Source organism: Cajanus cajan, chromosome 1, assembly GCF_000230855.2.
Source record: "Cajanus cajan strain Asha chromosome 1, NIPB_CcT2T_4, whole genome shotgun sequence".
Taxonomy (NCBI): Eukaryota; Viridiplantae; Streptophyta; class Magnoliopsida; order Fabales; family Fabaceae; genus Cajanus; species Cajanus cajan.
Window position 1 is genome coordinate 61,242,269 of NC_138517.1, and position 25,517 is coordinate 61,267,785.

At 39.6% G+C, this 25,517-nt stretch overlaps 2 protein-coding genes across 6 annotated transcripts in view; both read right to left on the minus strand.

The window, feature by feature from the left end:
• The window catches only part of LOC109792801 (maltase-glucoamylase, intestinal protein), a 30,001-nt gene extending 5,126 nt beyond the window's left edge, over positions 1-24,875 (minus strand). The window contains exons 1-4 of one of the 5 annotated variants that reach the window (XM_020352237.3): positions 24,683-24,861; positions 24,351-24,591; positions 22,247-22,299; positions 18,037-18,394 (exon numbers count right to left, since the gene is read on the minus strand). In XM_020352237.3, the coding sequence (XP_020207826.1) occupies positions 18,227-18,394; positions 22,247-22,299; positions 24,351-24,591; positions 24,683-24,736 (516 nt within the window). In that variant the 5' untranslated portion in view covers positions 24,737-24,861 and the 3' untranslated portion in view covers positions 18,037-18,226. Of the gene's footprint in view, positions 1-18,036; positions 18,395-18,816; positions 18,926-22,246; positions 22,300-24,350; positions 24,592-24,682 lie in introns of those variants that run through there. The other 4 variants (XM_083061322.1, XM_083061313.1, XM_083061309.1 and 1 more) reach the window with 4 other exon arrangements.
• LOC145950242 (uncharacterized) lies at positions 12,915-17,887 on the minus strand. Its single transcript, XM_083061304.1, has 2 exons — positions 14,149-17,887; positions 12,915-14,065 (listed from the first exon to the last, which is right to left on the minus strand). Exons 1-2 carry the CDS (start codon positions 14,990-14,992, stop codon positions 14,004-14,006), a joined length of 906 nt encoding a protein of 301 aa, XP_082917430.1. The 5' UTR covers positions 14,993-17,887; the 3' UTR covers positions 12,915-14,003.
• Positions 24,876-25,517: the final 642 nt, after the last annotated feature.

The following is a 25,517-nucleotide window of genomic DNA, read 5'->3' on the forward strand; positions in this document are numbered from 1 at the left end:
TATTCTGCTTGGGTGATCGTACTTCCATTGAGGATGTCGTCGATCTTGCTTTGATAGCTCTTGCTGGGGATTTTGAGTCCAAGAGCATGAGTTGAGGTTCCCTCTGGGGAGTATTATTTCTGCGAGCCTCTCCAGGCTCAGTTATTCTTTGATATGGAGGATGAGGAGTATTTTGGTAAGCCTCTCCAGGCTTAGTTATTCTGTACAAACTGTTTGTTGGATTTTCTGTATCCTTGCTTTTTTTATTTTCGGCTTTTTCTGTATTTTGCCTTTTCTATGTTTTTGGCTTTTGCTGTACAGAATTTAAATTGCTAGAGAATTTTGAATTCAAAAGTGGCAAATTTCATTACTAAAAGTGAATTTGTACAAGAAAAATTTGAGAAATGGGGCTAAGCCCATCCAAACTAGTACATGAAAAAGCACTAAAACAGAAGCCAGTCTTCACTCCTCTGCTGGCGGGTCCTGTGGCGAGTCCGGGAAGCGGCGATGCATCCAGATGGAGAGGTTGTCGAACCCTTGCACCAGGGTATCTAGTCGGGCATCTGTACTCTGCTGCCATGTGCCGATGCTATGCTGAAAAGCATCGAATCGAGTATCGATGCTTTGCTGTAAAGCGTCAAAGCGGGCATCAAAGTAGGCCCTATCCGACTGCGAAGTGCCGGTCTCTGGTTGTGGGCTGCCATCGCCCTCAAAGTCGAGGTCATTGAGGATGTCAGCATAGGCATCGGGGCCATCTACTCGTACAAACCCTCCAGCTGATCTAGTAATGATCCTCATACTAATCAAAGTGGTAGCACCGATCAGCTTTGGCGCCAGCGCCCTTGGCTCTTCACCGTCGGGGCATCCCCATGTCTCCGCCAGCTGTGAAAGGAGTGGGGCGACCAGGATATACCCCTGTCTAGATCCTCCTCCCTCTCGCGCCCCCAGCTTCTTCACATGCTCGAGGAAGAAATATCCCGGGTTGGCCTTCCGTCCGGTGGCCATGCAATATAATGCCAGCAGGTCCGGACGAGTAATCGACTCGGGGCTCTTGGACCTGCCGTGGATAGTACTAGTAAGGATCTTGTGGCAGATCCGAAGAGCGGTTGGAAGCCGGGAGCCCTTTACCCCTGAATGGTAATCCTCTCGGCCAGTGAGCAATCTCCACATGTCAACCGGAGTCCACTGATCAGGCCACTCGCATATGGCATCACGAAATTCCAGCTGATCAGTGCGGCTGAAAAATCCCGCCTGGACATTGAATTCGTCCAAAGTCAAGGAGCGGTACCCCTGATTCATCCAGAAATCAACCGAGCAGACATCTTCCCCATAACTGTTCGTCGACTCAGTAATACCGACGGAGGCCAGGAACTCCTTCGTGGCTGTCAAGTACAGCTGAGAAGGGGGATCAAGGAGAAATCCCCATCCTATGCTGCCGAAGTAACCCTTGACGTCATCCTCCAAGCCCACTGCTCGGAGAAGGTCAAAGTCAAGCACCCTTGACGGCTCGAAGTTGAACGTCTCTATGAGCTCCAGCCGTTGCCTGTGTCGGTCTGTCATCTCACGTCGAGCTGGGGCTCTCTGTCTTTTTCGGGATGACTCTGCCATTTCTGAGAAGCTATCTAGGGTGCACTCACAAACAAAATATGCAGGGAATGAAGATTGGTATGCAAAAATGAGAGGGGGGAAGGCTTATTTATAGAAAAGTTTTCGCCAGTACGGCCGTATTGAATATAATACGGCCGTATTGGCTTTACCGTTACTGCACAAATGTGGCAATCAATACGGCCTGTATTGAATGGAATACGGCCGTATTGAGCGTCAATACGCCCGTATTGTGTTTAATACGCCGTATTGAATACGAAACATTGCTTCAACGTTTACCTTGATACGCCCGTATTAAACTCAATACGGGCGCATTGATTTTCATTTTTTTTTTTTTTTTTTTTTTTTTTTTTTTTTTTTTTTTTTTTTTTTTATAAACAGAGAATAAGTGATCTTCCAGTACACCTATCATCTGTATGCATGTATGCAGTATATGATGCACCTAATTCTATTTGATTCATTTTTTCAAAAGAATTAATCGATGCGTTCTTCTGTTTGGATTTTTGCCATTCCTCTAGACGAGCTGTGTTCTGCCGATTTCTGTAACCGAGGAATGATGCGTATTTGATTTTGGGATTTGGCATCATCAACCAAATAATCCTTCCCTTCCTTTAGAAGATGTGTCAACCCTCCTATTGACCACTATATCTCCATGTTTCCACTAGATTATTCAAAAATCGTTGGGACAAGAGAGAAAAGAAGGAAAAGATATATTTTTCAAAAGTTTGTGTTTTAGAGGGGATTGTTTTATTTTTGAAAAATGGATTTTGTAAGAATGGCGGGCCAATGGTAGGCTTAAGTGTTTAGGCTTGTTCGATTAAACACTTATGAAGTTAAGCACATCTTTGTTATTAATGATTGTGCTTTGACAACTTGGATAGCTTTTCTTGAGCCCCTTGTTGAATTCAATTGATGGTACCATCATGGATTTATTATTATTCTTTTTCTTTTTGATGACCCTTACTTTTGCCTAAAACACCCATTTGTGATGTCTTAGCGGGCTTTTGTTTTTGTTCATTATTTTGTAACCCTAATTTTTGCCTAGGTCACCCTTTTCGTGGGATTCCTAGCGGGTTTTTGTAACCCTAACTTTTGCCTAGGTCACCCTTTTGTGGGATTCCTAGCGGGTCTTTTGGTCTTATTTTGTAACCCTAACTTTTGCCTAGGTCACCCTTTTGTGGGATTCCTAGCGGGTCTTTTGCTCTTTAGGATTTCTTTATCCATGATGGCACTTATTGAGGCCAAGAAAAGGTGCTCCAAGTTGACACACACACTTCCACATAAAAATGATGTGGGTTTATTATTATTAAGATGATTTTAACCTCATTCATGTTTATTCAAACAGGGTTAAAATAATGTGGTCTAGAATTTTATTGCAAGCGAGAAAAGAAGCAATAAAGAATTAATGAAGAATGATTTTATTATAATCATAATGGAAACATGTGCCCTATCGAGGCTTGGGGGTCGGGCTGTCCCCAAGGAGTGATCTCTAATAGTCACTGAATTTACACATCCCTATTAGAAGGAAAAGGACACTTGATGACGACGACCGGCCTTGACGTTTGTGAACCAGCCTTCTTAAAGATCTGGCTTAAAGAACGTTGAGAAGGATCTTGATTCCTCTTCGTTCTTTGATCTTTAACAGGGTTGTATCCTAACCCTTGTTTCCCCGGATTGTCCTTGATAATAGGTAGCTCCGGGATTCCTTGGGAGTACTTGCCCAATCCTTGTCCTGGCAAGTATCCGTTCTTTGTGAGCATATGGGCTACCTTCCTCATTTCTCGGGGAAACGTTTCAACATTGGCAATTTCCAATGCTTGGAAGGCGGTTTCCAAAGCTTCCTCTGTTGCATCCACATAAGGTATGTTGGATGGCTTGCTGATGAGTATGTCATCTTCAGCTTGTACAGTCACCAGTTTGTCACCCACAATGAATTTGACTTTTTGGTGGAGCGTAGAGGGCACAGCTTTCGCATCATGAATCCAAGGTCGGCCTAGGAGACAGCTGTATGCAGGAGTAATATCCATCACTTGGAATTCGACGTTGAAGATGGTAGGTCCAATTTGGATCGGAAGATTGACTTCTCCCACCACTTCTCTCTTAGAACCGTCGAAAGCTCGAACGATCATGTTGCTCGGGCGCATTTGGACTCCCTTGATTGCCACTTGATCAAGAGTTCTTTTGGGCATCACATTCAAGGAAGATCCGTTATCCACCAAGACTTTTGCGATGTGGTACTCCTTGCACTTTACAGAGATGTGCAAGGGTTTGTTGTGATTAGATCCCTCGGCGGGGATTTCTTCATCGGTGAAAGTGAGGTGGTCATTAGCCGTGATGTGGCTAACAATTCCCTCAAACTTGTCTTGGGAGATGGTATGCGACACATATGCCTCGTTCAAGACCTTCAACAGAGCTTGCCGATGCGGTTCGGAGCTTAGGATCAATGACAACAAAGTGATCTTTGCTGGTGTCTTGTGAAGTTGATCCACAATGGAGTACTCGCTTTGTTTGATGAATTTTAACAGCTCATCAGTCTCCTCCTCGGATTCTCTATCTTCCTCGGTTTTCTCCTTTTCTTTTCCTTTATTCTTGGGAGCTTTATCGTACAGATCTTCGGGAGTGTAGATCCTGCCACTCCTAGTCATGCCCCCAAGTCCAGCGATGTTGGAGATATCACTGCCGGTAGAAGTATGGATGTCGTATATCCATGGCACAGCCTTATTTGATTCGTAAGGGAAAGGTCTTGGAGCGACAATCCTTAACGGCGTGGGGCCTTCCCCTTTTTTTATCTTGACTACCAACAATGGCGTCGTCGTGTGTTCGCTTTGCATAGTTGTTGGTTTGCATTTTATCACAAATGGCGTGCGATCCATTCTGAACATACACATCGATTAATTCTTTCTTTTTATTAATCTTTATTATTAATTACTAGGAGAGATAAATGCAAAATGAATGACTAATGAGATGCAAAGGCGATAAATCTCAAGAATTCGATTTTATTCATTGAAGAAAGTGCACAACTTTTTATACAATGCTTTGAAGCAATTTTTTACAAAAAGAGAAAAGCCGGTAGAAACCCACAGGCGGGTTCATACGTCGTTGCCATTCTTCTTCGGCTTCCTCAACATGGCGTGCCATTGCTTCAACTTGCAAGCGGACGGCTTGGCTCATATCATCACAAGTCTTCTGAGCCTCCTTCGCTTTCTGAGTGTGATAGTTGATCATGGCCTGCAGCTCGTTCAGCTCGTCTTCGGCTCGATCTTTCTCCTCTTGGAGTTTAGCCATTCGTGCCAATCCTTCCCTTTCCTTTTTGCGGAAGTCGGAAAGGTTTGCGGCTTGTCGTTGAGCGACTTCCCGCCATTTCTGTGCGTCGGATCGAGTCGATAGCAAGTCCTCTTGCATGTCCCTGATCAACTGTGCCTGCTTTGCACGTTCGGCTTCCAGATGCGCTATCTTTGCGTTGACTTCTTGGAGTTGACTACTCGGTTCAATTTTTTGCATTTTGGATGCCCGAGTAGTCTCCTCATAGAGGTTAGCACACTCATCCTTGAGCCGCTCTATCTCGTGGTCTTTCTTCTTGCATTGCCTTTGAAGACCGTCAATAGTAAAACTGGATTCTTCATTTTTCTCTTCAAGAACTCTCATTTGAGCTCCCATAATTTCCAGCTTTTTGGTCAAGGCGTCGACTTGTTCTTGCAATGCCTTCCTTGTTGCTGTGGTTGCACAAGAAGTGGATGGTTGAGGCACCCCCCTCTTGCTCCTCCATTCCTCATAATCAATGGAGACGGATACCCGAGGCTTTCCAAGTTCGAGATCTCCCTCATAGGTTGGTCTCTCCCACGCTCTTATGACGGAGTGCATATCCCTTTGATGTTCGGAATCATAGGAGAAACACGACCCTCCAAGTTCCTCTTTAGTAGGAATAATTTGGGTCCTCATTAGCTGTCTCATAACCAATTTAGGCGAGTAGGCTATGCAACCTCTGAGGCCCATCAATGGTATGCTTGGATAACTGCCGCATCTCGTCAATATATGGCTCGGATGGAACCAAGGGCAAACCCATGTGAAGTGATTAATGTTCCACTGTTCCATTTCTTCTTTCCACTCGGAAGCATATAGGCGGCGTACGGGGATCTTGGAGAAACTCCTCAATGGATCGGGCAAGGTCCCCATATGACTAGAAGCATAGAAGTGTGTAATGCCCCATACATACAGCAAGGAGGTGCAGCATCGAATGGTTTTCCCTTGCTTCTGTTGAGACAAATGAACAGAGAGCAAGGTGTCGGCAAGAATGGCAGGCACGGGACTCTTCATGTGTACGTCCCAAGCGAAGAAAGCGTCCATTGCAGCATGGTCCACTGTGTTAGCGTAGAAGGGGAAAAGGATCATCCCAAATACAGCTAATGCTAGAGTCTTGTTGAAAGCTAACCAATCTCCCTCACCAGCCAAGGAAGAAAGGTGGTCTTCAATCATAGCAAGCTTCCAACCTTTAACATTGTCGTTCCCCACTAAGGCAGCTGATCGTGATGGTAATTTGACCTGAGTGGCAACTCTCTCCACGGCCACATGGTTATCATGAAAGATATAGACCCCAGCTGATTTGGGCCATCGTAGCATGAGCTCGTACTCCTCGAGAGTAGGAACTAGGTCAAACTGGGGGAACTCGAAACAGTGCAACTCGAGACTCCAAAAATGGACCAAGGCTCTCAGAAAGGCTGGATCCACACAGATCTTCATCAAGTCGAGAACTCGTCCATAGGATTTCTCAAATTCCAAACGAGCCTCTCGTGGCATCAAGGTACAGAGGTGATCCAACCTCTCGGCACGGTACAATAAGAAGTCCACTTTCTTCAACTGCCCATGCACCTCCCTAGATCTCTCCATAATCTACAATACAATGCATGATATGAGATGATGAAGATGAATATGCATGCATAGTGTTTATTTGAACTAAGCATTATCATGTTTTCGGGATTTTCCTAATATGATGCATGATATTGCTTGGTTTGGGATAAATATATATTTTTTCTTTTGAATATTTTGTATATTTTTGTATTTTTTGGGTGAAAAGGGAAACTACCTATATGAATGCAAATGAGGGTAGATGTTAACACCATGTACTAGAAGATCTTCATTTCTATTTATTCTTTTTATTTAAATAGAATAGGGATGTTGTTTGTTTAACAAATGCAAATGTATGCTCATACAATGTCATATAGTCAATGCACAAACAATTCACTCATCCACGAACAGTCACGAGCAAATTACGAGGTAGGGGTCTCCTGCAGAAAAGTGCATATTCAAGGAGGATCTAACTGTTCTCACTTGGTCAAAGGCCCCCAAGGTGCCCCCATTATAGGGACCCAATTCCTCTTGTCGTAGGTCGATGGAAAGCTCCAACGCACCGTCGGACTCAAGTTCATGGTTATCACCTTGAGTGATGCTTTTCGACAACGGTCTCATAGGCTCCTATAAACCCATCAACCGGCCGTACTAACATCCACTCCCTATGGATTACCACTCATGCCCCCGGGTATAGAGGGAACTGTTGTGTGCAAAGGTTTGTGTGCAATTTGTATTTCAAACAATTGCGGAAATTAGACATACAACAGTTATTAAAGCCAAATAGATAAACATGTTATCATACAAGCAAGGGGTAATGAAGTAATTTTAACTATTATTTGTTAAAATAATCTGTCACTAAATGGGACTGACTCTCGAAGCTTCCCCAGTGGAGTCGCCATCTGTCGCCACCGGCCCGAAACGGGCTTTCGGCATTCGCGAAGGATGGTTGGACTCGTTTTATTTGTTTGAAAATGTGGATTGCTAGAATGACTTATTCTCAAACTGAGACCTCGTCAAACGAGCAATTTTATTAAAAGGCTCACCAATCCATATTAATCCCAAGCGGGACCCTCCATGGATTAGTGGTTTTCGTAAAAGGAGGGTTCGTGGAGTCGCCACCAATGTTTTACTCAAAACATTGGAAAAAGGGATAAGGCAATTGATTAAAAATCAACTTTGGCCATTACAACCAGAGTTGGGTAAGGGAGTCGGTTACGCGTGGGGAAGGTGTTAGCACCCCACGGCGCCCCTTTCGGGTTCCCTATGACAGATTATTTTCTAAAATAACAGCGTAAAATTACTAAATTACCCCTATTTATTCTAAACAATTATGAATTGACTATCTACATGATGACAGTTTAAATATGCACACAGAAAGCAGTAAAAGGAAGGATTGAAGGGAAACCTCTTGAAGCGTGCTTTTTATAAAAAATGAACTGGGAAGCGTTTTGGCGTTCCCTCGCTCTACAAGCCCGCTCCTCGCTCTCCTAGAACAAAATTTTAACTAAGGGAATCAAAGAGATTTCCCCTCGACTAGGTTCGATCCTCAAGCAAAATGGCTCGGGCTCAAGAACTTCGTCGGATCAACTCTCCGAGTGATTTCTAGGGCAGAACACTGCTCAAAAACCCCAGAATACTCAAGGAGAGGGTTCAAACTATGTTGAAAAGTGTGGAATGACGTCCAATTGACGTCATATTTATAGGGAATAGGCGCAATACGGCCTACGGGAGCAATACGGCCGTATTGAAATTTTTGAACTTCAATACGGTCGTATTGAGTTCAATACGGCCGTATTGAAGTTCAGAAATTTCAATGCGCCCGTATTGAGTTCACAGCGGCTGCATTGAAGTGTCAATACGGGCGTATTGATTTCAGTACGGCCGTATTGAAGTTTCAGAAACTTCAATACGCCGTATTGAGTTCGCTGCGGCCGTATTGAAGCTTCAATACGGCCGTATTGAATGCAGTACGGCCGTATTGGGCTTTTTCCTTCCACTTCGTTATTTTGAGCTATTCTAAGACCTCTAGACCTACAGAGAACCCTCCTAGGGCCTTCCAGGAGTCCTTCTGGCTGATCTTCCTTCAGTCTTCGAGAGTCTTCAAGCTTTATTTCCGACCCGGACAATTTTAGGGGTCTACAGCCACATTAGAGGAAGATCATTAATGCATAAAGTGTTGAGAACTGGATATTTTTGGCCCACATTAAGATCAGACTATGTTGATTTTGTCAAAAAATGTGATAGTTGTCAAAGGCACGCAACCTTGCACGCGGCCCGGCAGAGAACTTGCATTCTATCCTATCTCCATGGCCTTTCAATTGATGGGGAATTGACCTCCTTGGACCATTTCCAAGAGCAATACGTCAACTAAAATTTCTCATTGTAGTTGTTGATTATTTTACAAAGTGGGTAGAAGTAGAACCAATTGCTACAATTACGGCTAAAAAAGTCAAATCCTTCATTTGGAAAAAACTTGTTTGTCAATATGGGGTTCCATGTGTTATTGTGGCAGATAATGGCACCCAATTTGCAAGTAGCCGAGTGCAAGAATTTTGCAAGGAGGTCGGCATTTGCATGACCTTTACGTCTGTTGAACATCCTCAGTCTAATGGACAGGTTGAGGCACCTAATAAAGTAATCTTCTTAGGGTTGAAAAAAAGATTGGGTGATGTGTAAACTGGATGGGTTGATAACTTACATCAAGTACTGTGGTCTTATCACACCACACCACATTCATCCACCCATGAAACCCCATTTCTCTTGGTGTATGGGACTGATGCTGTCATTCCAATATAAATTTCTGAGCCCAACCTCCGCGTGTCATCTTTTTCAAAGGGTTCATCAAATGAGGGACGTCAGGCAGATCTGGACTTCATATAGGAAACTCGAGAAGTTGCTAACATTAAGGAAGTTGCAGCTAAGGCATGTGCAGAAAGGAAATACAACTCTAAGATCAAACCAAGGGCATTTCAAGAGGGAGACTTAGTGCTAAAGAAAGCTCAGCCAAATCAACTTGCAAACAAACTTTCGCCAAAATGGGTAGGACCTTATGCATTTCAGAGGTCGTTGGAAAAGGAGCATATCGGCTGAAGACTTTAGAAGGGGGTGATATTCCACGAACTTAGAACGCGGCTAGTCTATGATTTTGTTATAGATAAATTTCTATGTAATAAATGCACTCTTTTCCTCACTTGGCCTTTTTATCCCATTATGAATGTGAAAGAGTTTTTGGCCAAGAAGGTTTTTAACGAGACATTTCAAATAAATAAATCAATTTATGTTCCTTGTTCATCATGCGTGTTTTAAGGTCGACTAAATTCTGATTTAACGACTTCACCAGCATACACCCTTAGCGCTGAAAACGCGTTTTAAGGTCGACTAAATTCCGATTTAACAACTTCACCAGCATACATCCTTAGCGCTGAAAATGAGTTTTAAGGTCGACTAAATTCAAATTTAACGACTTCACCAGCATGGATTTACATATACAACCTATATCACCGTCAAGATCAAGAGTTCATTTTTTTTTACTTAAATTAGATATTTCGATTCCAAAATGAAAAATAAAATAAGTAAGGGGGATAATAAATTAGAAATTGAAAAAAAAAAATAAAGATTGGGTTGCGCTATACATATGAAAGAGTATACAATAATGATGTATTTGACAAATCAAATACCATCACCCTTAGCGCTGAAAACGTGTTTTAAGGTCGACAAATTCTGATTTAATGACTTCACCAGCATACACCCTTAGCGCCCAAAACGCGTTTTAAGGTCGACTAAATTTTGATTTAACGACTTCACCAGCATACACCCTTAGCTCCGAAAATGCGTTTTAAGGTCGACTAAATTTCGATTTAACGAATTCACCAGCATACACCCTTAGCTCCTAAAAAGCGTTTTACGGTCGACTAAATTCTGATTTAACGACTTCACAAGCATACACCCTTAGCGTCGAAAACGCGTTTTAAGGTCGACTAAATTCTGATTTAAGTACTTCACCAGCATACACTCTTAGCGCCGAAAACGCGTTTTAAGGTCGATTTAACGACTTCACAGCATACACCCTTAGCACCGAAAACGCGTTTTAAGGTCGAGTAAATTCCAATTTAACGACTTCACCAACATACACCCTTAGCCCTGAAAATGCGTTTTAAGGTCGACTAAATTTCGATTTAACGACTTCACCAGCATACACCCTTAGCGCCGAAAACGCGTTTAAAGGTCAACTAAATTCCGATTTAACGACTTCACCAGCATAAACCCTTAGCGCCGAAAACGTGTTTTAAGGTTGACTAAATTCCGATTTAACTTGACCAGCATACACCCTTAGCGCCAAAAAATTATGATTTAGTAATTTCACCAGCATACACCCTTAGCGCAAAAAACGAGTTTTAAGGTCGACTAAATTCTGATTTAACGATTTCACCAGCATACACCCTTAGTGCCGAAAATGCGTTTTAAGGTCAACTAAATTTCGATTTAATGACTTCACTAGCATACACTTTTAGCGCCGAAAACGCGTTTTAAGGTCGACTGAATTCCGATTTAACGACTTCACCAGCATACACTCTTAGCCCAAAAACACATTTTAAGGTCGACTAAATTATTATTTAACGACTTCACCAGCATACACCGTTAGCGCCGAAAACGCGTTTTAAGGTCGACTAAATTCCGATTTAACAACTTCACCAACATACACCTTTAGCACCGAAAACGCGTTTTAAGGTCTACTAAATTCGGTTGAAAGACTTCACCAACATACACTCTTAGCGCCGAAAACGCGTTTTAAGGTCGACTAAATTCCGAAAACGCGTTTAATCATTTTGAAGAATTAACACACCAATGCAGCCACACGCAAAAAAAAATGCGCGCCAACTCGGTCATTTCCTGAGCTAGTAATCATACACAAATTCGGTCATCATTCGATCACCCTACATATAATCAGTTAGTCATCAATTCGTGTGCTTAGTTATATTATATTTCAATCTTCACATCTAATGAGCTAATTCCTAGCCATTAATCCGTGCAACTAGCTTGGTTAATTTTGATATACTCATCCCATAATATTAAATGCCAGACGATCACTTAATATATTATTTACTTTTTGTACCTGCCTGAGGGTACACTCGTAATCTTCAGGGGAATATGAGGACCGAACGAGAGCTTTAGGTGGATTCTTCGGAGGGGGAGGTACCTGCAAAAGATACTCCGATGCTTAAGTCAGTGTGGGCACGATTTTCTAGGGTAATGAATGAACAGTGACATACCTTGTTACGTGTGACCTATTTATAGCATCTGACATGGGCCTGAGCGTGATGGGCCCTCTCAGATATTTACCAAATTAGGTAATACGGTACTAATTGGTCGTTTAGGCTTTAATCATGTACTTACCTTTCTTGATTGTGATTACTTGTTATGACTTGCTTAACCCTTCGGCAAGAGGCCGAGCCGGCTAATCAATATTAGTCGGAACGGCAAATGACCGAACCGTCTAGTCCGTATACGGCAGCCTGTATACTTCCGGTATGTTCTATGTCGGAACGGTACCTGACCGAGCCGACTCGATGAATGATGATGGTCCATATTTGCATTAACCAGACTGATGTCGGTTCTCGGCCTCATGCCGAGCCGACGTTGATGGTGATGCTTGTACGTGGCTATGCATGGGTGTCTGACGAAATGGCACGTGTTGGCCCACGTGACCGATACGGTCTCTCCGGTACACTTTCAATTCGGAATTGCGATTATGGACTACCAAAATATACACATTGTGTAGTTTAATCAACGGAGCAATTACGCGATTAGCCATTCAATTTATTTAAATATGATCGGAATTTCGAAATCAATTGACAAGTCGAATCGGTTGGTTCAGAAAAATAACGATGCGAAGAAATATTGTGGACCTAATAATCGAAATTCCACCATTCGAAACATTCCGATCACCATTAGACCAATAACATTGCAAATATAATATATCTATATATATATATATATATATATATATATATATATAATATAATATGATACCATACGTTATGAAAATTTCAGAAACTGCACGTTGATTAAACAAAATCCTATTCGATATTTACGTGGTTAGGTCACTACAAAATTCTTTTTTACACCATATGCTCGCTTCAAGTTTTATTACAAAGATTAAATCCCAAATTTTCTCAATTAGCAATAACTAAATTCGGCAAATATCTTGATTATAATCTTGGACAAATATATTTATCATTTATTCTCTTTAACAATTTTAAACTTCATACCTCATTCTGTTTCTCATTAAATTCATGCATCATTTATTTTATTTCCCAGCTATATATTCAGAAGTTGTTACGCTAATTGATTTGCGTTTTTGCTTTGAGTTTATTATATTCTACTCCAGCGCAACCATTCAAGAAATATATTCTGCTTGGGTCATACATCTTGTTTGCCTAAATTCATGTAAAACTAGACCCTACAAATTAGGAGACTCAGACATGGGATATCAAAACCTACGCCACTGCACTATTCATACAAAATAGTCAAAGCGGCTAAATGCATACATAACCAACGCACAAGCCAAACTAACAGCCAACGCAACATGAATCCGAATACAAAAACAAAAACACTGAATGCACAAAAGAAAAGCCCAAAGTCAAATTACTGGTAGTAAAACAAACGAGTAAGTGTTATGAAATAATTGAATAAGATGTTAACAAGTTTTCTTTTTTCTGTCGAGAATTCTAACAACAACTTCCTATTTATAATATTCTAACAGTTGAAACTAACTTCTAAATTGACAACTTAACAGACCCTCAATTAACTACAGCTGTTAACATCTTATTCAATTATTTCATAACAATGCCCTTCCCTTGGAAACATCCTTGTCCTCAAGGATGAAATAATGGAAACTTCTTCTTCAAATCATAAAATCCCACGTGGCATCTTCTGGAAGTTGATGCTTCCATTTAACAAGTATCTTAGTCACTGCAATACCATTTCTTTTCACTATCATCCGATCTAGTATTGTTTCAGGCTCCCTTTCAGCAAAAGCAGCATCGGCTTCATATGGAAGTTTATTGGAAGTTATTGCATTTCCCACATGTTTTTTAAGCTAGGAAATATGGAAAACATTATGCACTTTAGTGAAGGCAGAGAAGTATACAATCTCATAAGGATACTCTGGCGGAGCAGACCACAAACCCCATAGAATAATTAAGTGAAGGCAGAGAAGTAGCGTAGAAGAAAGGTTGCTAGAAGGATAGATATTCCAACACAACTCCACTCCCACGAACAAAATCAAACGCAGCAATGTTGGGTAATGCGTTCTCCACAACAAGTAAGGTAAGTTATAGAAGTACCATGAATAGAACTGGTAATGCAATGACCGAGCACATAAAATGGCAATGAAGTTCCCGACAAACATAGTTGTCACAATATGTTCTTTAGTAAGGACCTTGAGGGATGATGAACTGCTCTTGCCAACCTTCTTAGAAAAAGTGGAAGAGAAGAAAAGCGCAAACCTCAGTCTCATAAAGACATATCTAGAATGCAGAAATTTGCATAGCCCTCCTTCATGTTTGCACCAACTATAATGCGCAAATGCAGCAAGTGATAGGAGGTGGGCAGCCAACAAAAAGATTGCAAATCCCTTGTACACAAATACTAGTTCAGGGATGAATTTGAAGTTAACAGACCAGAAATGGATGAAGACACGACCAAGATTAAAGGCACCTGATATGTATGCAACTGATCGAATGCCAGATTTATTTGCCTCAGAATTCTTCCCGAAAGGAATAACAGCTTTCTCTGTCAATCCTGGTTTTGATCCCAATAGCCCTTTCTGTTTGTTCAATGATAACGACGACAACACGGAACTTGGTGCATTAGCAGCTTCATACATCCGAGCTAACGTGAATGCCTTTTGTACCGTAGTGGGTTGGAACATGCGCACCAGGATCTGGACATCTTTCTTTAATCCACCTAAAAAACAACTCAAAGTATATTGTTCTGACAAATTCAGTTTATTAATAATGGCATCGAACTCTTCATGATACTCTCCCACCGACTTAGTCTGTTGAAGTTTCATCAACTCTGCCATAGGATCAACACACACATGTCCAAACCTGTCTCTTACCAACCTACTATAAGCATTCCAAGACAGTAAAGAACAATTCGTAGTTTTTGCAAGAGCTGTGTGCCATTGTAAAGCACGTCCTTCTAAGTGAATTATTGCTAATTGTACACGACTTTCATCATGTGTTCGGTCAATTAAAAAGAAATTATCACACTGATAAATCCATTGGTCCACATTCTCACCATTAAACCGAGGAAAGTCAATTCTTGCCAATCTTGTACCACAAGAATACGCAGAATTACGATGCTCACCGCGGTTAGGGGTTGAATTCAATTCCCCAAGGGCAGATTGTTTCACTATCTCTTGTATCGTATCCTTTAATGACTCACTCAGAGTGCGTTGCATTGCACCCGCTAATTCTACCAACCGCGCTTCCAATCTTGTAGAAATGCATTCTTCCAAATCTTTCATTGTCGTCGCATGACGTGTAGAGTCTGCCATGGAAACGTGCTCCGAGAAAGATCGAAAGTTTGATACCAATTGATATGTATAGAAATAGTTCTAGGTGCTACCAGAACACGAAGAACCAATTAGAACGTGGAATCTTGAGAAAAGAAGAGTTTGAATTCCTTATTGATGATAGAGAGAAGAATACAGAGAGTTTACAAGTTTTCTTTTTTCTGTCGAGAATTCTAACAACAACTTCCTATTTATAATATTCTAACAGTTGAAACTAACTTCTAAATTGACAACTTAACAGACCCTCAATTAACTACAGCTGTTAACATCTTATTCAATTATTTCATAACAGTAAGGACGTCCTTAATCATCCTCGGGGGGATCAACTAGCTTTCCATCAACAACTTCCTTGAAATACACCACACCACTCAAATCTATTCCACCATGCAATATTCTCACTTGAGAGAAAGCTGCTTCAAACCCTTCAACAAATTTGTTGGCAGCATCAACCTTCGCAACATGCACGCAGCCTTCAGACTGTGCTAGCTCTCCCTTCAATGACTCAGTCTCGGCCTCAAATATTTAGGCTGATTCAAAGGCTTTTCCCCTAGCCATCTTCGATGCATCTACCTCAGTCAATAACCACTTCTCAACTTCTTGAAGTTTGTTCCCGTCAACAGCCACCTAACCTTTAACTTAGTGATCAATGTTTCATAACAAAATGTAAATACTTCATTATTTGATTGAGGGCCAATACACACAAGTTCCTTATCTACAAAGGGTTCACATGATATCTTCTTCCCTACCCTCTCGCGTAAACACATGCTCCCTCCTCAAGTCATTCATATAGTCCCAAGTGCAGCAAACAGAATGGATTTTCAATACATCTGGCTCGCCCAAGGATACAGTTGGGCATAATCCGTAGTTTCCTCCATCATTAAAATAAATAAAGCTTCAAGTTTTTCACCAATACCTAGCACTACCAACAAATATATAGAAGGAATGGGGCGAGAAAGGAAGTCGTACCTAGGCGGGGGACGGCAGAATCGTTATCAGACAGGATGGTCGGACGACACGACAGAGATCCCACTCCAAATGATAACCTAGGGTGCAAGGGTGGAAGAGAGGGAGAGTAAAACTCCTATAGTTGAAACTCCTAAATAGGAACATAAAGGTTGTATGGAAAACCCCGCAAAAACCAACAGTCACAAAATAAATGAGTGTAACCCTTTGTTAAAGGGGTTTGAAAAAATTAAATTAAATAAAATATATAAATAAATAAATTATATAAATAAGTCATAATGGTGACTTATGCATGAAAAGTAGCGTCGCTTTAATGAGTCGTCAAAGCATTTAATGTAGGTTACAGAGTTTTTGTATTCCCAAGAGACATGATGTATGGAGGCAAGCTAGGCATAAAACTACTGTCATAATGCCTTCATGTCTCCATTAGGCTGAGCTGGCCAAGCATAGGCTCTTCACGTTGCTAACGCTAGAGCCAAGAGGGTTGTGTAACCTCCAGGTCTCCAATTCTCCGACCTGACCGATCAATGTCTCTACGCGTCACCAACGCTCAAGCCAAGAGGGATGTGTACCCTCCGGATCTCCAATTTGCCGACTTGACCGATCAAGGTCTCTACGCGTCACCAACACTCGAGCCAAGAGGGTTGTGTACTCTCTGGATCTCCAATTCGCCAACTTGATCGATCCATGTCTCCGCGTCACCAACGCTCGAGCCAAGAGGGCTGTATACCCTCCGGATCTCCAATTTGCCAACCTGACCGATCAATGTCTCTACACATTACCAACGCTCGAGCCAAAAGGGTTGTGTACCCTCCAGATCTCCAATTTGCTGACGTGACCGATCAATATCTCCGCCTTGATAACGCGTAAGCCAGGAGGGTTTGTGTACCCTCCTGGTCTCCAATTTTTCGAGCAGTCCGAACAGAATATACCTTCTTGATCCCCATCCGACCGAACAACCCGAACTTTAGGCTAGTCATGGGTGTATTGATGAGTGAGTTCCAGTAAAACTAATCAAGGTTGTGATTTATGTGATTCTTGCGTAGATTCGATTACGATCATAAATGCGGTTCATAGGCTCATTATAGAGGAGGATCTGCACGCATTTAAGGGAATGAGGATCGAAGATCCGGATCACGTGTATAGGACCCATATAAATAAAGAGAAAGGGAACTGGTGAAAAGTAGGTTATTATCAGTCTTGAATATTCTAAGTCAGAACGACAGCTAAGCTCTCTTAGGGTTTACATCACTAAGGGTTCTCCGGCTGCTATCCCTTTACTGGAACAACTTCAAATTTGGGTATATAAGTCGTACTAGTAGCAACTTATGCTCCAACAATCTTGATTTATATCATGGTTTTTTCCTGCCTTTTAAACTAGAGTATCTACTTAAAACTGTCCGGGAGGGAAACAATGTTGCTGATATGCTAACAGATAAGGTGCATTTTATTCGGCAACCTTTTTGGGTTTATGACACCCCGGATGAGTGCAAGGAGGTTGTTATGGCTTGATTTTAAAGGGAATTGTTATTCCCGTGATGTAACCGTTTAGTTCTGTTTCACCTCCTTTGAACAAAAGAGTATCGACTTAATGAGATGACAGATGCACCTTGAGATAGGAATAGTAACAGTTGCTAATTCGTAATGAATATCACCATATCAAATCTAAAGCTGAATCGGCGAAAAAATAAATTAATAAAATAAAAACTCCCCACAGGCTAGCTGATATAAGCTGATCAAAGAATCAAGCTCGTAATTTGGTATAAATTTCTGTTAAGAATAACATCTGCCGAGCCAACAGCTCAGGATATTCCATTTTTTCAAAACTATGAAACGAGACAGGGTTGTCTGTACTCAACCACCTTGAATGCAGAACACCAAATTAGGAAGCCATTCCAATCTCAGAAGGTAATGAAAATTGTGACTTTCCTAAACACATTGAACATCCAATGCTTTCTCCACCACCTTTAACAAAGTGAGATGGAGTATAATCACACAAATCTGCTTATTTAACGATTGTTACAAAGATAGGACGAAATTGCGAGACAAGTAAATTTGGAGGATTGTTTTCTAACAACATAGATTTTGTGGCAACTTAAATATGAAATGTTGGAGATAAGATGATCCCATAGTTCAGTTTCTGCCATCGTCTACTTCCATAGTTTGAATTCTAGTCCTAGACAAAAAGGTTAGATAGATTGAACCACTTGCTTGATGCATATATACATTTCAAGCAATAAAAATAAAAAGGCACTAGATTATTGACTTAAGAAACAATATGAATGCAGGAAGGTTATCGAGAAACAAAGTGAAAATTGTACCGAGTAAGAAAATCAAAATAAAAGCAAATATTATTTTAACAAGATATACAAAGCTGATAGGATTGGATACACTTTTTGCAGGACCTGGAACACCTGAAACCTGGAGAAAGAAAGGCAATAAATGGAAAACAAGCTCAGCACTTGAAATGAATATATATATATATATATATATATATATATATATATATAAACAATTAGATGATAGATTAAAGGTGTCAAAATAATGTGGTTATAGAAATTTTTTTACTACTTTTAATTAAATAAATGTTTAGCATTTTGTTTCTTCTTATTAGTACATCCTCGACTGCATGGTTAGCATTAGTTAGAACAGTTGCATCTGCTTTTTAGCTTAGGTTTCGTAACAATGGTTGTGACCCACTCATTTTCTCTTCCTATATAACCTCATTGTACATGCTTGTCATTAATGGAAATACACATTCAATCTCTTATATCCAAGTTTCATTTTCTCAAAACTCTCAACTATAGTTTTCTAATATGGTATCTAGTGATGGTTCTTGATACCTTGGATAATTTCCCACCATGTCCCCCACCACCACTGAATTCATCTAGCTCAACTCTGATCACCTCTTGTGTCATCTCCCCAAACACTGAATGGTCACATCTTCCCTTTCTGCAAACAACAAATCCAACCAGTAATCAAAAGGTCATAAATTACACAACTTGGTTGTTACTCCAATCATTTTTCCCAAATTCTTGAATGAAGAGGATCAGAAAAATGGCAAGATCAAAGAAACCTATGCCATATGGCTTGCATATCTTTCAAGATCCACCCATGGGAACGTTGAGAGAATCCACAATGATTTTCACAATTGGACAACTTCGCTCTAAGCTACAAAGACCTAAACTTGGAAATCACTCAAAATTTCTCCTTCACATCAAAGCCTTTGTTGATTTCCTGTTTGTTGTTGGTGATCCTAACTCAACTTGAGCAATTAGATGTCATTCTTGAGGGCCTACCGTATGAATGTAATGTCATAGTCATCTTTATCAGTAGCAAGTGTTAGATGTATGAAGAGATCTAAACATGGTAAACAATGTAAACAACTAAAAATGAATCAAGAAACCAACTTCCCTCCATTGCCATTTGGTCCCTTCCCGGTCGTAGTTGTTGTGTCATAACCTTATTCTAACTTAGTTTTTCAAATTCTCACTCTTAATACCAAGTGGTGTCGTATATCAAAGAAAGAGCATTTTTAGTTAACCCAAGAGCAACACATCCTTATTATAGAATTTTGGCCATCACAGGCTTTCAACAAATGTGCAACATGCATGGAATATCAAATATTCACATATGACCATTGTTCATATAATGGAATGAATCTAACCTAAAAAAAATGGACCACATTAGAACCAAACTTCCCTTAAAACTAGGAAGCATTTCAATATGGAAATCTTCCCACAACTAAAGTGCATGTTTGCTCTGATATTCAAGGGAAACAACCAACATTGATATGGACATCAAAACTCAAGCCCATGAAAAGAATGATCAACAAGCCCAAGCCTATGATGAGGAGCATCAAGATCAGAACCCATTTCAAAACTTAGTTGGACCTATGACCAGAGGCAGACTTAGAAAGGTCCAAGAGGCATTGCTGCACAAGGTGGTCAATCTATTGGAGGACCAATTGTTGAAGGCTCAACACATGGAGGAGACAAGGCCGATTATATGTATAGCTTGCATGGAGAGCTGGGAGGCCCAATTGGGAGCTTTTAATGTTGTTTCTATTTTAAGTTCTAAAGTTTATTTTGGTTTTGTCTTGTAAAAGGCGTTGTAATAAAACTATATATGTGTGTGTGTATATATATATATAAACAATATGTTGGAGTTAGGAGTTGAACCTTGGGCTACAAGCATAGAATGTCGTCTTGTAACCACTAGGCTTACTAGTTTTGCATGTCATTTAGAGATTTTACTTTTCTTTTATTTACTCAAATGAGGCAAATCCATAAACTAAATTTGTATTAATCCTTTTGGATTCCAGAATGGAAGGGATTGGATCATTTTCTAAATTGAGTTTTAGCTCTGCTAGGATTCTTCTTGCATCTTTTGATCTTATCAAGAATTCTCCAATTCTTGTGGCGATCCTTATGCTTATCAAATGATCTTGTTTATGGTGCCTTCCCTTCCTTCCTACTCCCCATCTGACAAGAGGGCCCCAACTAGAGGAGGTTCCTCTAGAAGCAACAGATGTCGAGATGAAAATCAACCTTATGATGGATCTAGGTTCACCTCCCTTAAAACCCAACTAAGGTTCCTAATTGTTGAAAATAAGCATTTTATCAAGTAGGGTGAACCTAGCTCCAAATGAGCACCACACCTTCATGAACGAAATCACTAGGTAGGACTGGAAAAAGGCCATTGAACCTGACATTGAGTTCAATATACATGTGGTGCGACAATTCTTTGCAAATGCTTACATCCCTGAGGGTGTCAATCACCACAATAAAGCTTGGTTTGGGAGGGGGGTGCCTATTGACAATGATGGCACAACCATCAACCAATATATCAAGACCAATGTCTACCGCCAAGCGCAAACCTCTAAATATGATATTTGGAGGCAGCAACCCAGTGCTTACACTGTTATAGAGAATCTTCTTTGTGCACCGGGTTGGGAGTACAAGATAATTGGAGAACAGATGAACATCCCACTACAGATATTCAAAGCATACCTCCACCTACCTCAAATTAGGATGACCTTTATCCTGGCAAATGTGGCCCCAAACATGCATGTCAGACCTCACTACTAATATGGCATACTTTGTCTATGCCATCATGACACAGAAGAACATTGACATATGAGACTTCATCTCACAATGCATCTACGAGTTTGCTGAAGGAAGCTAGACTTGGTTTTCCTGCTTTAATTTATGGTTAATGCATGTCGCAAGGAATCTTGGTGTGGATGAGCCACATGGAGTACATCATACCTTTACTAGATATTGATGCTCGATACAAAGCCCACTTGGAGTACCTCCACCTCCCTGGGAGCCAAGAGCACCTAGAGAACACATGGAGGAGATGATAAGATGAGCACAATCATTGCAGCCAACCACCTTGCTATTGGATTAGTCATGGAGGATGTGCGAGGTTTCTCCCTTCACATGACCACTAGGGTACCAAGAACTTATCATTGCATCTTTACTGAAGAGTATGCAGCTTAAGTTGCATGGCCAGCTGGCTTTCAGGACCAGCAAGCTGCTGGTTAAGGAGGAGGCTAGGCGAAGCTGTAGTTGCTGATGATGATTCTATGCACTAACTGAGCTTCTAATCTTGATGATCACAGGTCAACCTCTATTGTGTGCATTTTCTTGGGCTTAATATAGTCTCCTAGGGTCCCAAAAAGCAAATGGTTGTGGCCACCTCTACTGCAGTTGAATATTGCAGCCCTACTTCAGCTACCTCAAAATTCAAACAGTATTTCCCAAGTTTCAAGTTTCTACCACACAATCTCCTATCCACTTTCTGGAATTAAAAAGCAAAATTATCTCAACCTCCCTGAGCTTGAGGGATGATTATTAGTGTATACTGGTTTCAATTAGGCAGCCCCAGCTGTTGGTACAGCTGGCAACTGATTGTCCGTTGCTATTAGTATTAGTATAGTTAGAACAGTTGCATCTGTAGTAGGCTTTGCTATTGCAAAGTGTGGTGATGACCCACTCATAATCACTTCCTATATAAACCTCCATGTACTGGCTAATCACTAATGAAAATACACATTCAGTCTCTTAAACACTTACTTTCAGTTTCTCAAAATTCTCTCAGCTGAAATTTTCTAATACTTCCTGTTATAAGTGAAATAAATCAAATAATATAAAAAGTGAATTGTAAATTTAAAAGTTAGCTTGAGAAAATGACATGATTGCAAAAAAAAGTGGGCAATTATTACAAAAGTAATTTTTCCTTTTGCTTGAAAAATGGAAATAAACTTACTGGTCCTGGAGGTGTCTGCATTGCCATCCGTTGAAATTGTACATTCCCCACTTCTGCAAACAATAAAAAAGAAATAATAGAAAAATCATTTTAATATCATACCCATTCAAAAATGTTATATATATTGACATCATGAATCGCTTTCAACATTCCTCAAACATGTTAAAATTTGGTTTTATATGCAAAATCTTTGAACTCGTTCTAGTGAAAATTACATTATCGTGTCTCTTTACTTAAAATTACTCTACAGCATTTACATTAAAAGATAAAAATGAAATACACAATTCCATCATGATTCTGATACATGAATTGGTGATGAAAGTACTATCTTAGTACGTGATATGCTTCACAACAAATTATACAAAATCATGTTGAAAATATCTGCTGACGTTATTTTAGGTACTGTGTGTTTGGTTTTGTAGAGCTTTAAGGAAAATTGATTCACTTTTTCACGTAACTAACAAAAAGAAACTCTGTATAACTTTTAATTTTCTAACATTTTTTTACGCAGGTTAGGAGGTTTCAACACAACGAAACATACGCGTAAATGTTTAAATGTTTAGTCTCATGTTGAAGAATTGATTAAGTCTAAAATTGATTGAGTTAACACAGTTAGTTTAGGTAGCTTTTGCTAGATCAAAAATTTTATACTGAGTTCCACTCCTTTAGAATAAAAGCAACCCAAACATGAATTACTTCATTATAAAATCAATTTTAACCAAAAACCAACTTTATAAAAAATAAATTTTGCAAACAATCACCGAAATACACATTTACATGGTATTTGATTGGAGAAATAGAGGGAAGCAAAACTCCTCATTCAATTTTTTACTCCCTCCAATATTGGGAGATTTGGATAGAGCAGGATTTTTTTTGCCACAAAAAGTTTAGATTATGGCAAGGCATGATCCTATGAAAGACCAAAGCCAAACACCAACCTCTGAGGATTTTTGGCAAGATTATAAATTGCTTATCTCATCCCTAGCGCAAATCCGCATGGATAAGAGGGGATTTAAAACATTTAGAGTATTACATCTAAAATATCTTACTTATATTTTGAAATTCAAAATTAAAAGATTACAAAAATAAAATACTTCTTAAAATTTCTACCCTTCATGGATCAAATAAGAAAAATGTCTCCTTCCATTATAAACCAAACAAGATAAAAAGTTACCTTTCTTCCCCTTCATTATTAAAATCCCTCTCGACCCCTCCTCTTAATCAAAGAGAATGTCCCACACCTTCCTTCCTCACTCCTCCATTAAAATCCCACGTTTACCCTGCTATGAACCAAACAATCCCTTAATAACATGTTATAACCAACATAAAGAAAGCAATCATACTTTCATTAAAATCTCTCCTCTCCCCTCCATTAAAATCCATTCCCATCCCTCCTCTTAACCAAACAGAATGTCCCTCTCCTTCCTTCCACTCTCCTCTCCATTAAAATCTTCCCCTTCTTTCAACCAAAAAAACCCCGTAATAACAAGTTAACTAATATGAAAGAAACAATCACACTTACCTTTTTCGATTTCTTGAGTCTAAAAAAAAAATATAAAAAATCTTTCAATCCATTTTTTTCATCTATATTTTTAAATTGAATTTCAATATTTTCTTAAAAAACTATGTCAAAAATAATTTTGAATAACAATGTAAGTTATCTATGGTAAATCTAAATATAATTTAGATATCTAAAAATATTAATTTATTACAAATTTTAATATAATATATCCCATTGTATAAAGGGATATTTCTCTAAGCAACCATTTATTTTTCACAAATTGTTGGACCATTAGATCCTCAATTGCTACGACAGAAAAAAAGAAAAACAAATAGAAAATCAGAAACGAAACAACTTATCAAAAACTACTCATAATCACTCACTCAATTACCTCTTTTTTATTGTATTTTTAATTTTTAAAAACTTAAGAGACACGAACCACTCTCTCCCCTAATTATATGTTTTAAAAATATTTATTTATCATAATTTTTAATTACATAAAAACAATATTTATCCCGTACAAATATCAGCAAATTTATACGTACGATGAAGTACAGTTACATGTATGATGAAAGACGAGAGGTGTTTGTTTATTTAACTTGCCTGAGAAAAGGTCAGGTAGGGTAACAGTTTGGAGTTTCCAACCGTCACCGAAGTTGGAAAGAAACGAAGTGGGGCCAAAAGCAATTGGTTCTTCCCCATCCTTCACTGCTTCTATGTGCGACGCAGCCACCACCGCTCCCTTCAGCTTCCGATTCATCAGTGCCACCGCGAACCCCGCCTCGGTGCCTGCCGCGAACCGCCGGGTCTTGCCGGAGCTTCTGCAATTCACCTCCACGTACTGCTGTTCGTTTCCACAAAAATCAGAATCAAATTGAATCACTAACGACGTCAACAGAATGAGATCGAGAGAGAGAGAGAGAGAAAGAGAGTACAGGCGATGGAGGAGAAGGAGTTTGCCGCCGCGGAGCCGACGAATTTTCAGCCATCAAATTTCAATTCAATGGCTAACGTTGCAGAGAGGACATGGGAATTAAGATTGACTTTTTTTTCTTTATCGAGTTTCGTTCTTTTAAAGAGAGTGAGAGGGAGAGAACCGCTCCCAGTTTGAAGGCCCAAATAATTGAGTTTGGATCTTAAAGGCCATTTATGATTTGGATCATGATATACTTTGGATCATGATATACTTCCTTTTGTTTTTTTTTTTTTAATAAGTACACTCCTTTTTATAAAAAAAAACAATTAAATTCTTAAAATGTTTTTAATTTTACATTCTTAATATTTAATTTAATATTTTTTTATATATCTTTTTTCCTTATTTTCACATGTACTCCTTTAATTTTTTTTCTTCCCATTTATTTTAGTAGGTAATTTTAATTCTTTTAATTTTACATTATTCTTTTTCTCTTCATCTTTCAACTTTCTGGCTAATTTCACCCCACCTATTTTAATTCTTTCAGTTTTACATTATTTTTTTTTATAACACTAAACTTAATATTAAGGTTTTTTGACGGGTGAAAGAAAAGAAAGTGTTGGAAGAAAAAATATGTGTCTAGTTTGATAGAAGCTGTCGAGGAAGCTACACGTATCTACAATATTATCATCTACCAGTTCTATGATTTGGGTGCATGTGAAAAAGTGAAAGAGATGAGAAAAAAATAGTAATATAAAAATCGAGAGAACTAAAATTATCCATTAAAATAAATGAAGAATTAGAAGAAGACAAGATGGTACATATGAAAATTAGAAAAGAGAAGGAAGCAGGTGTGT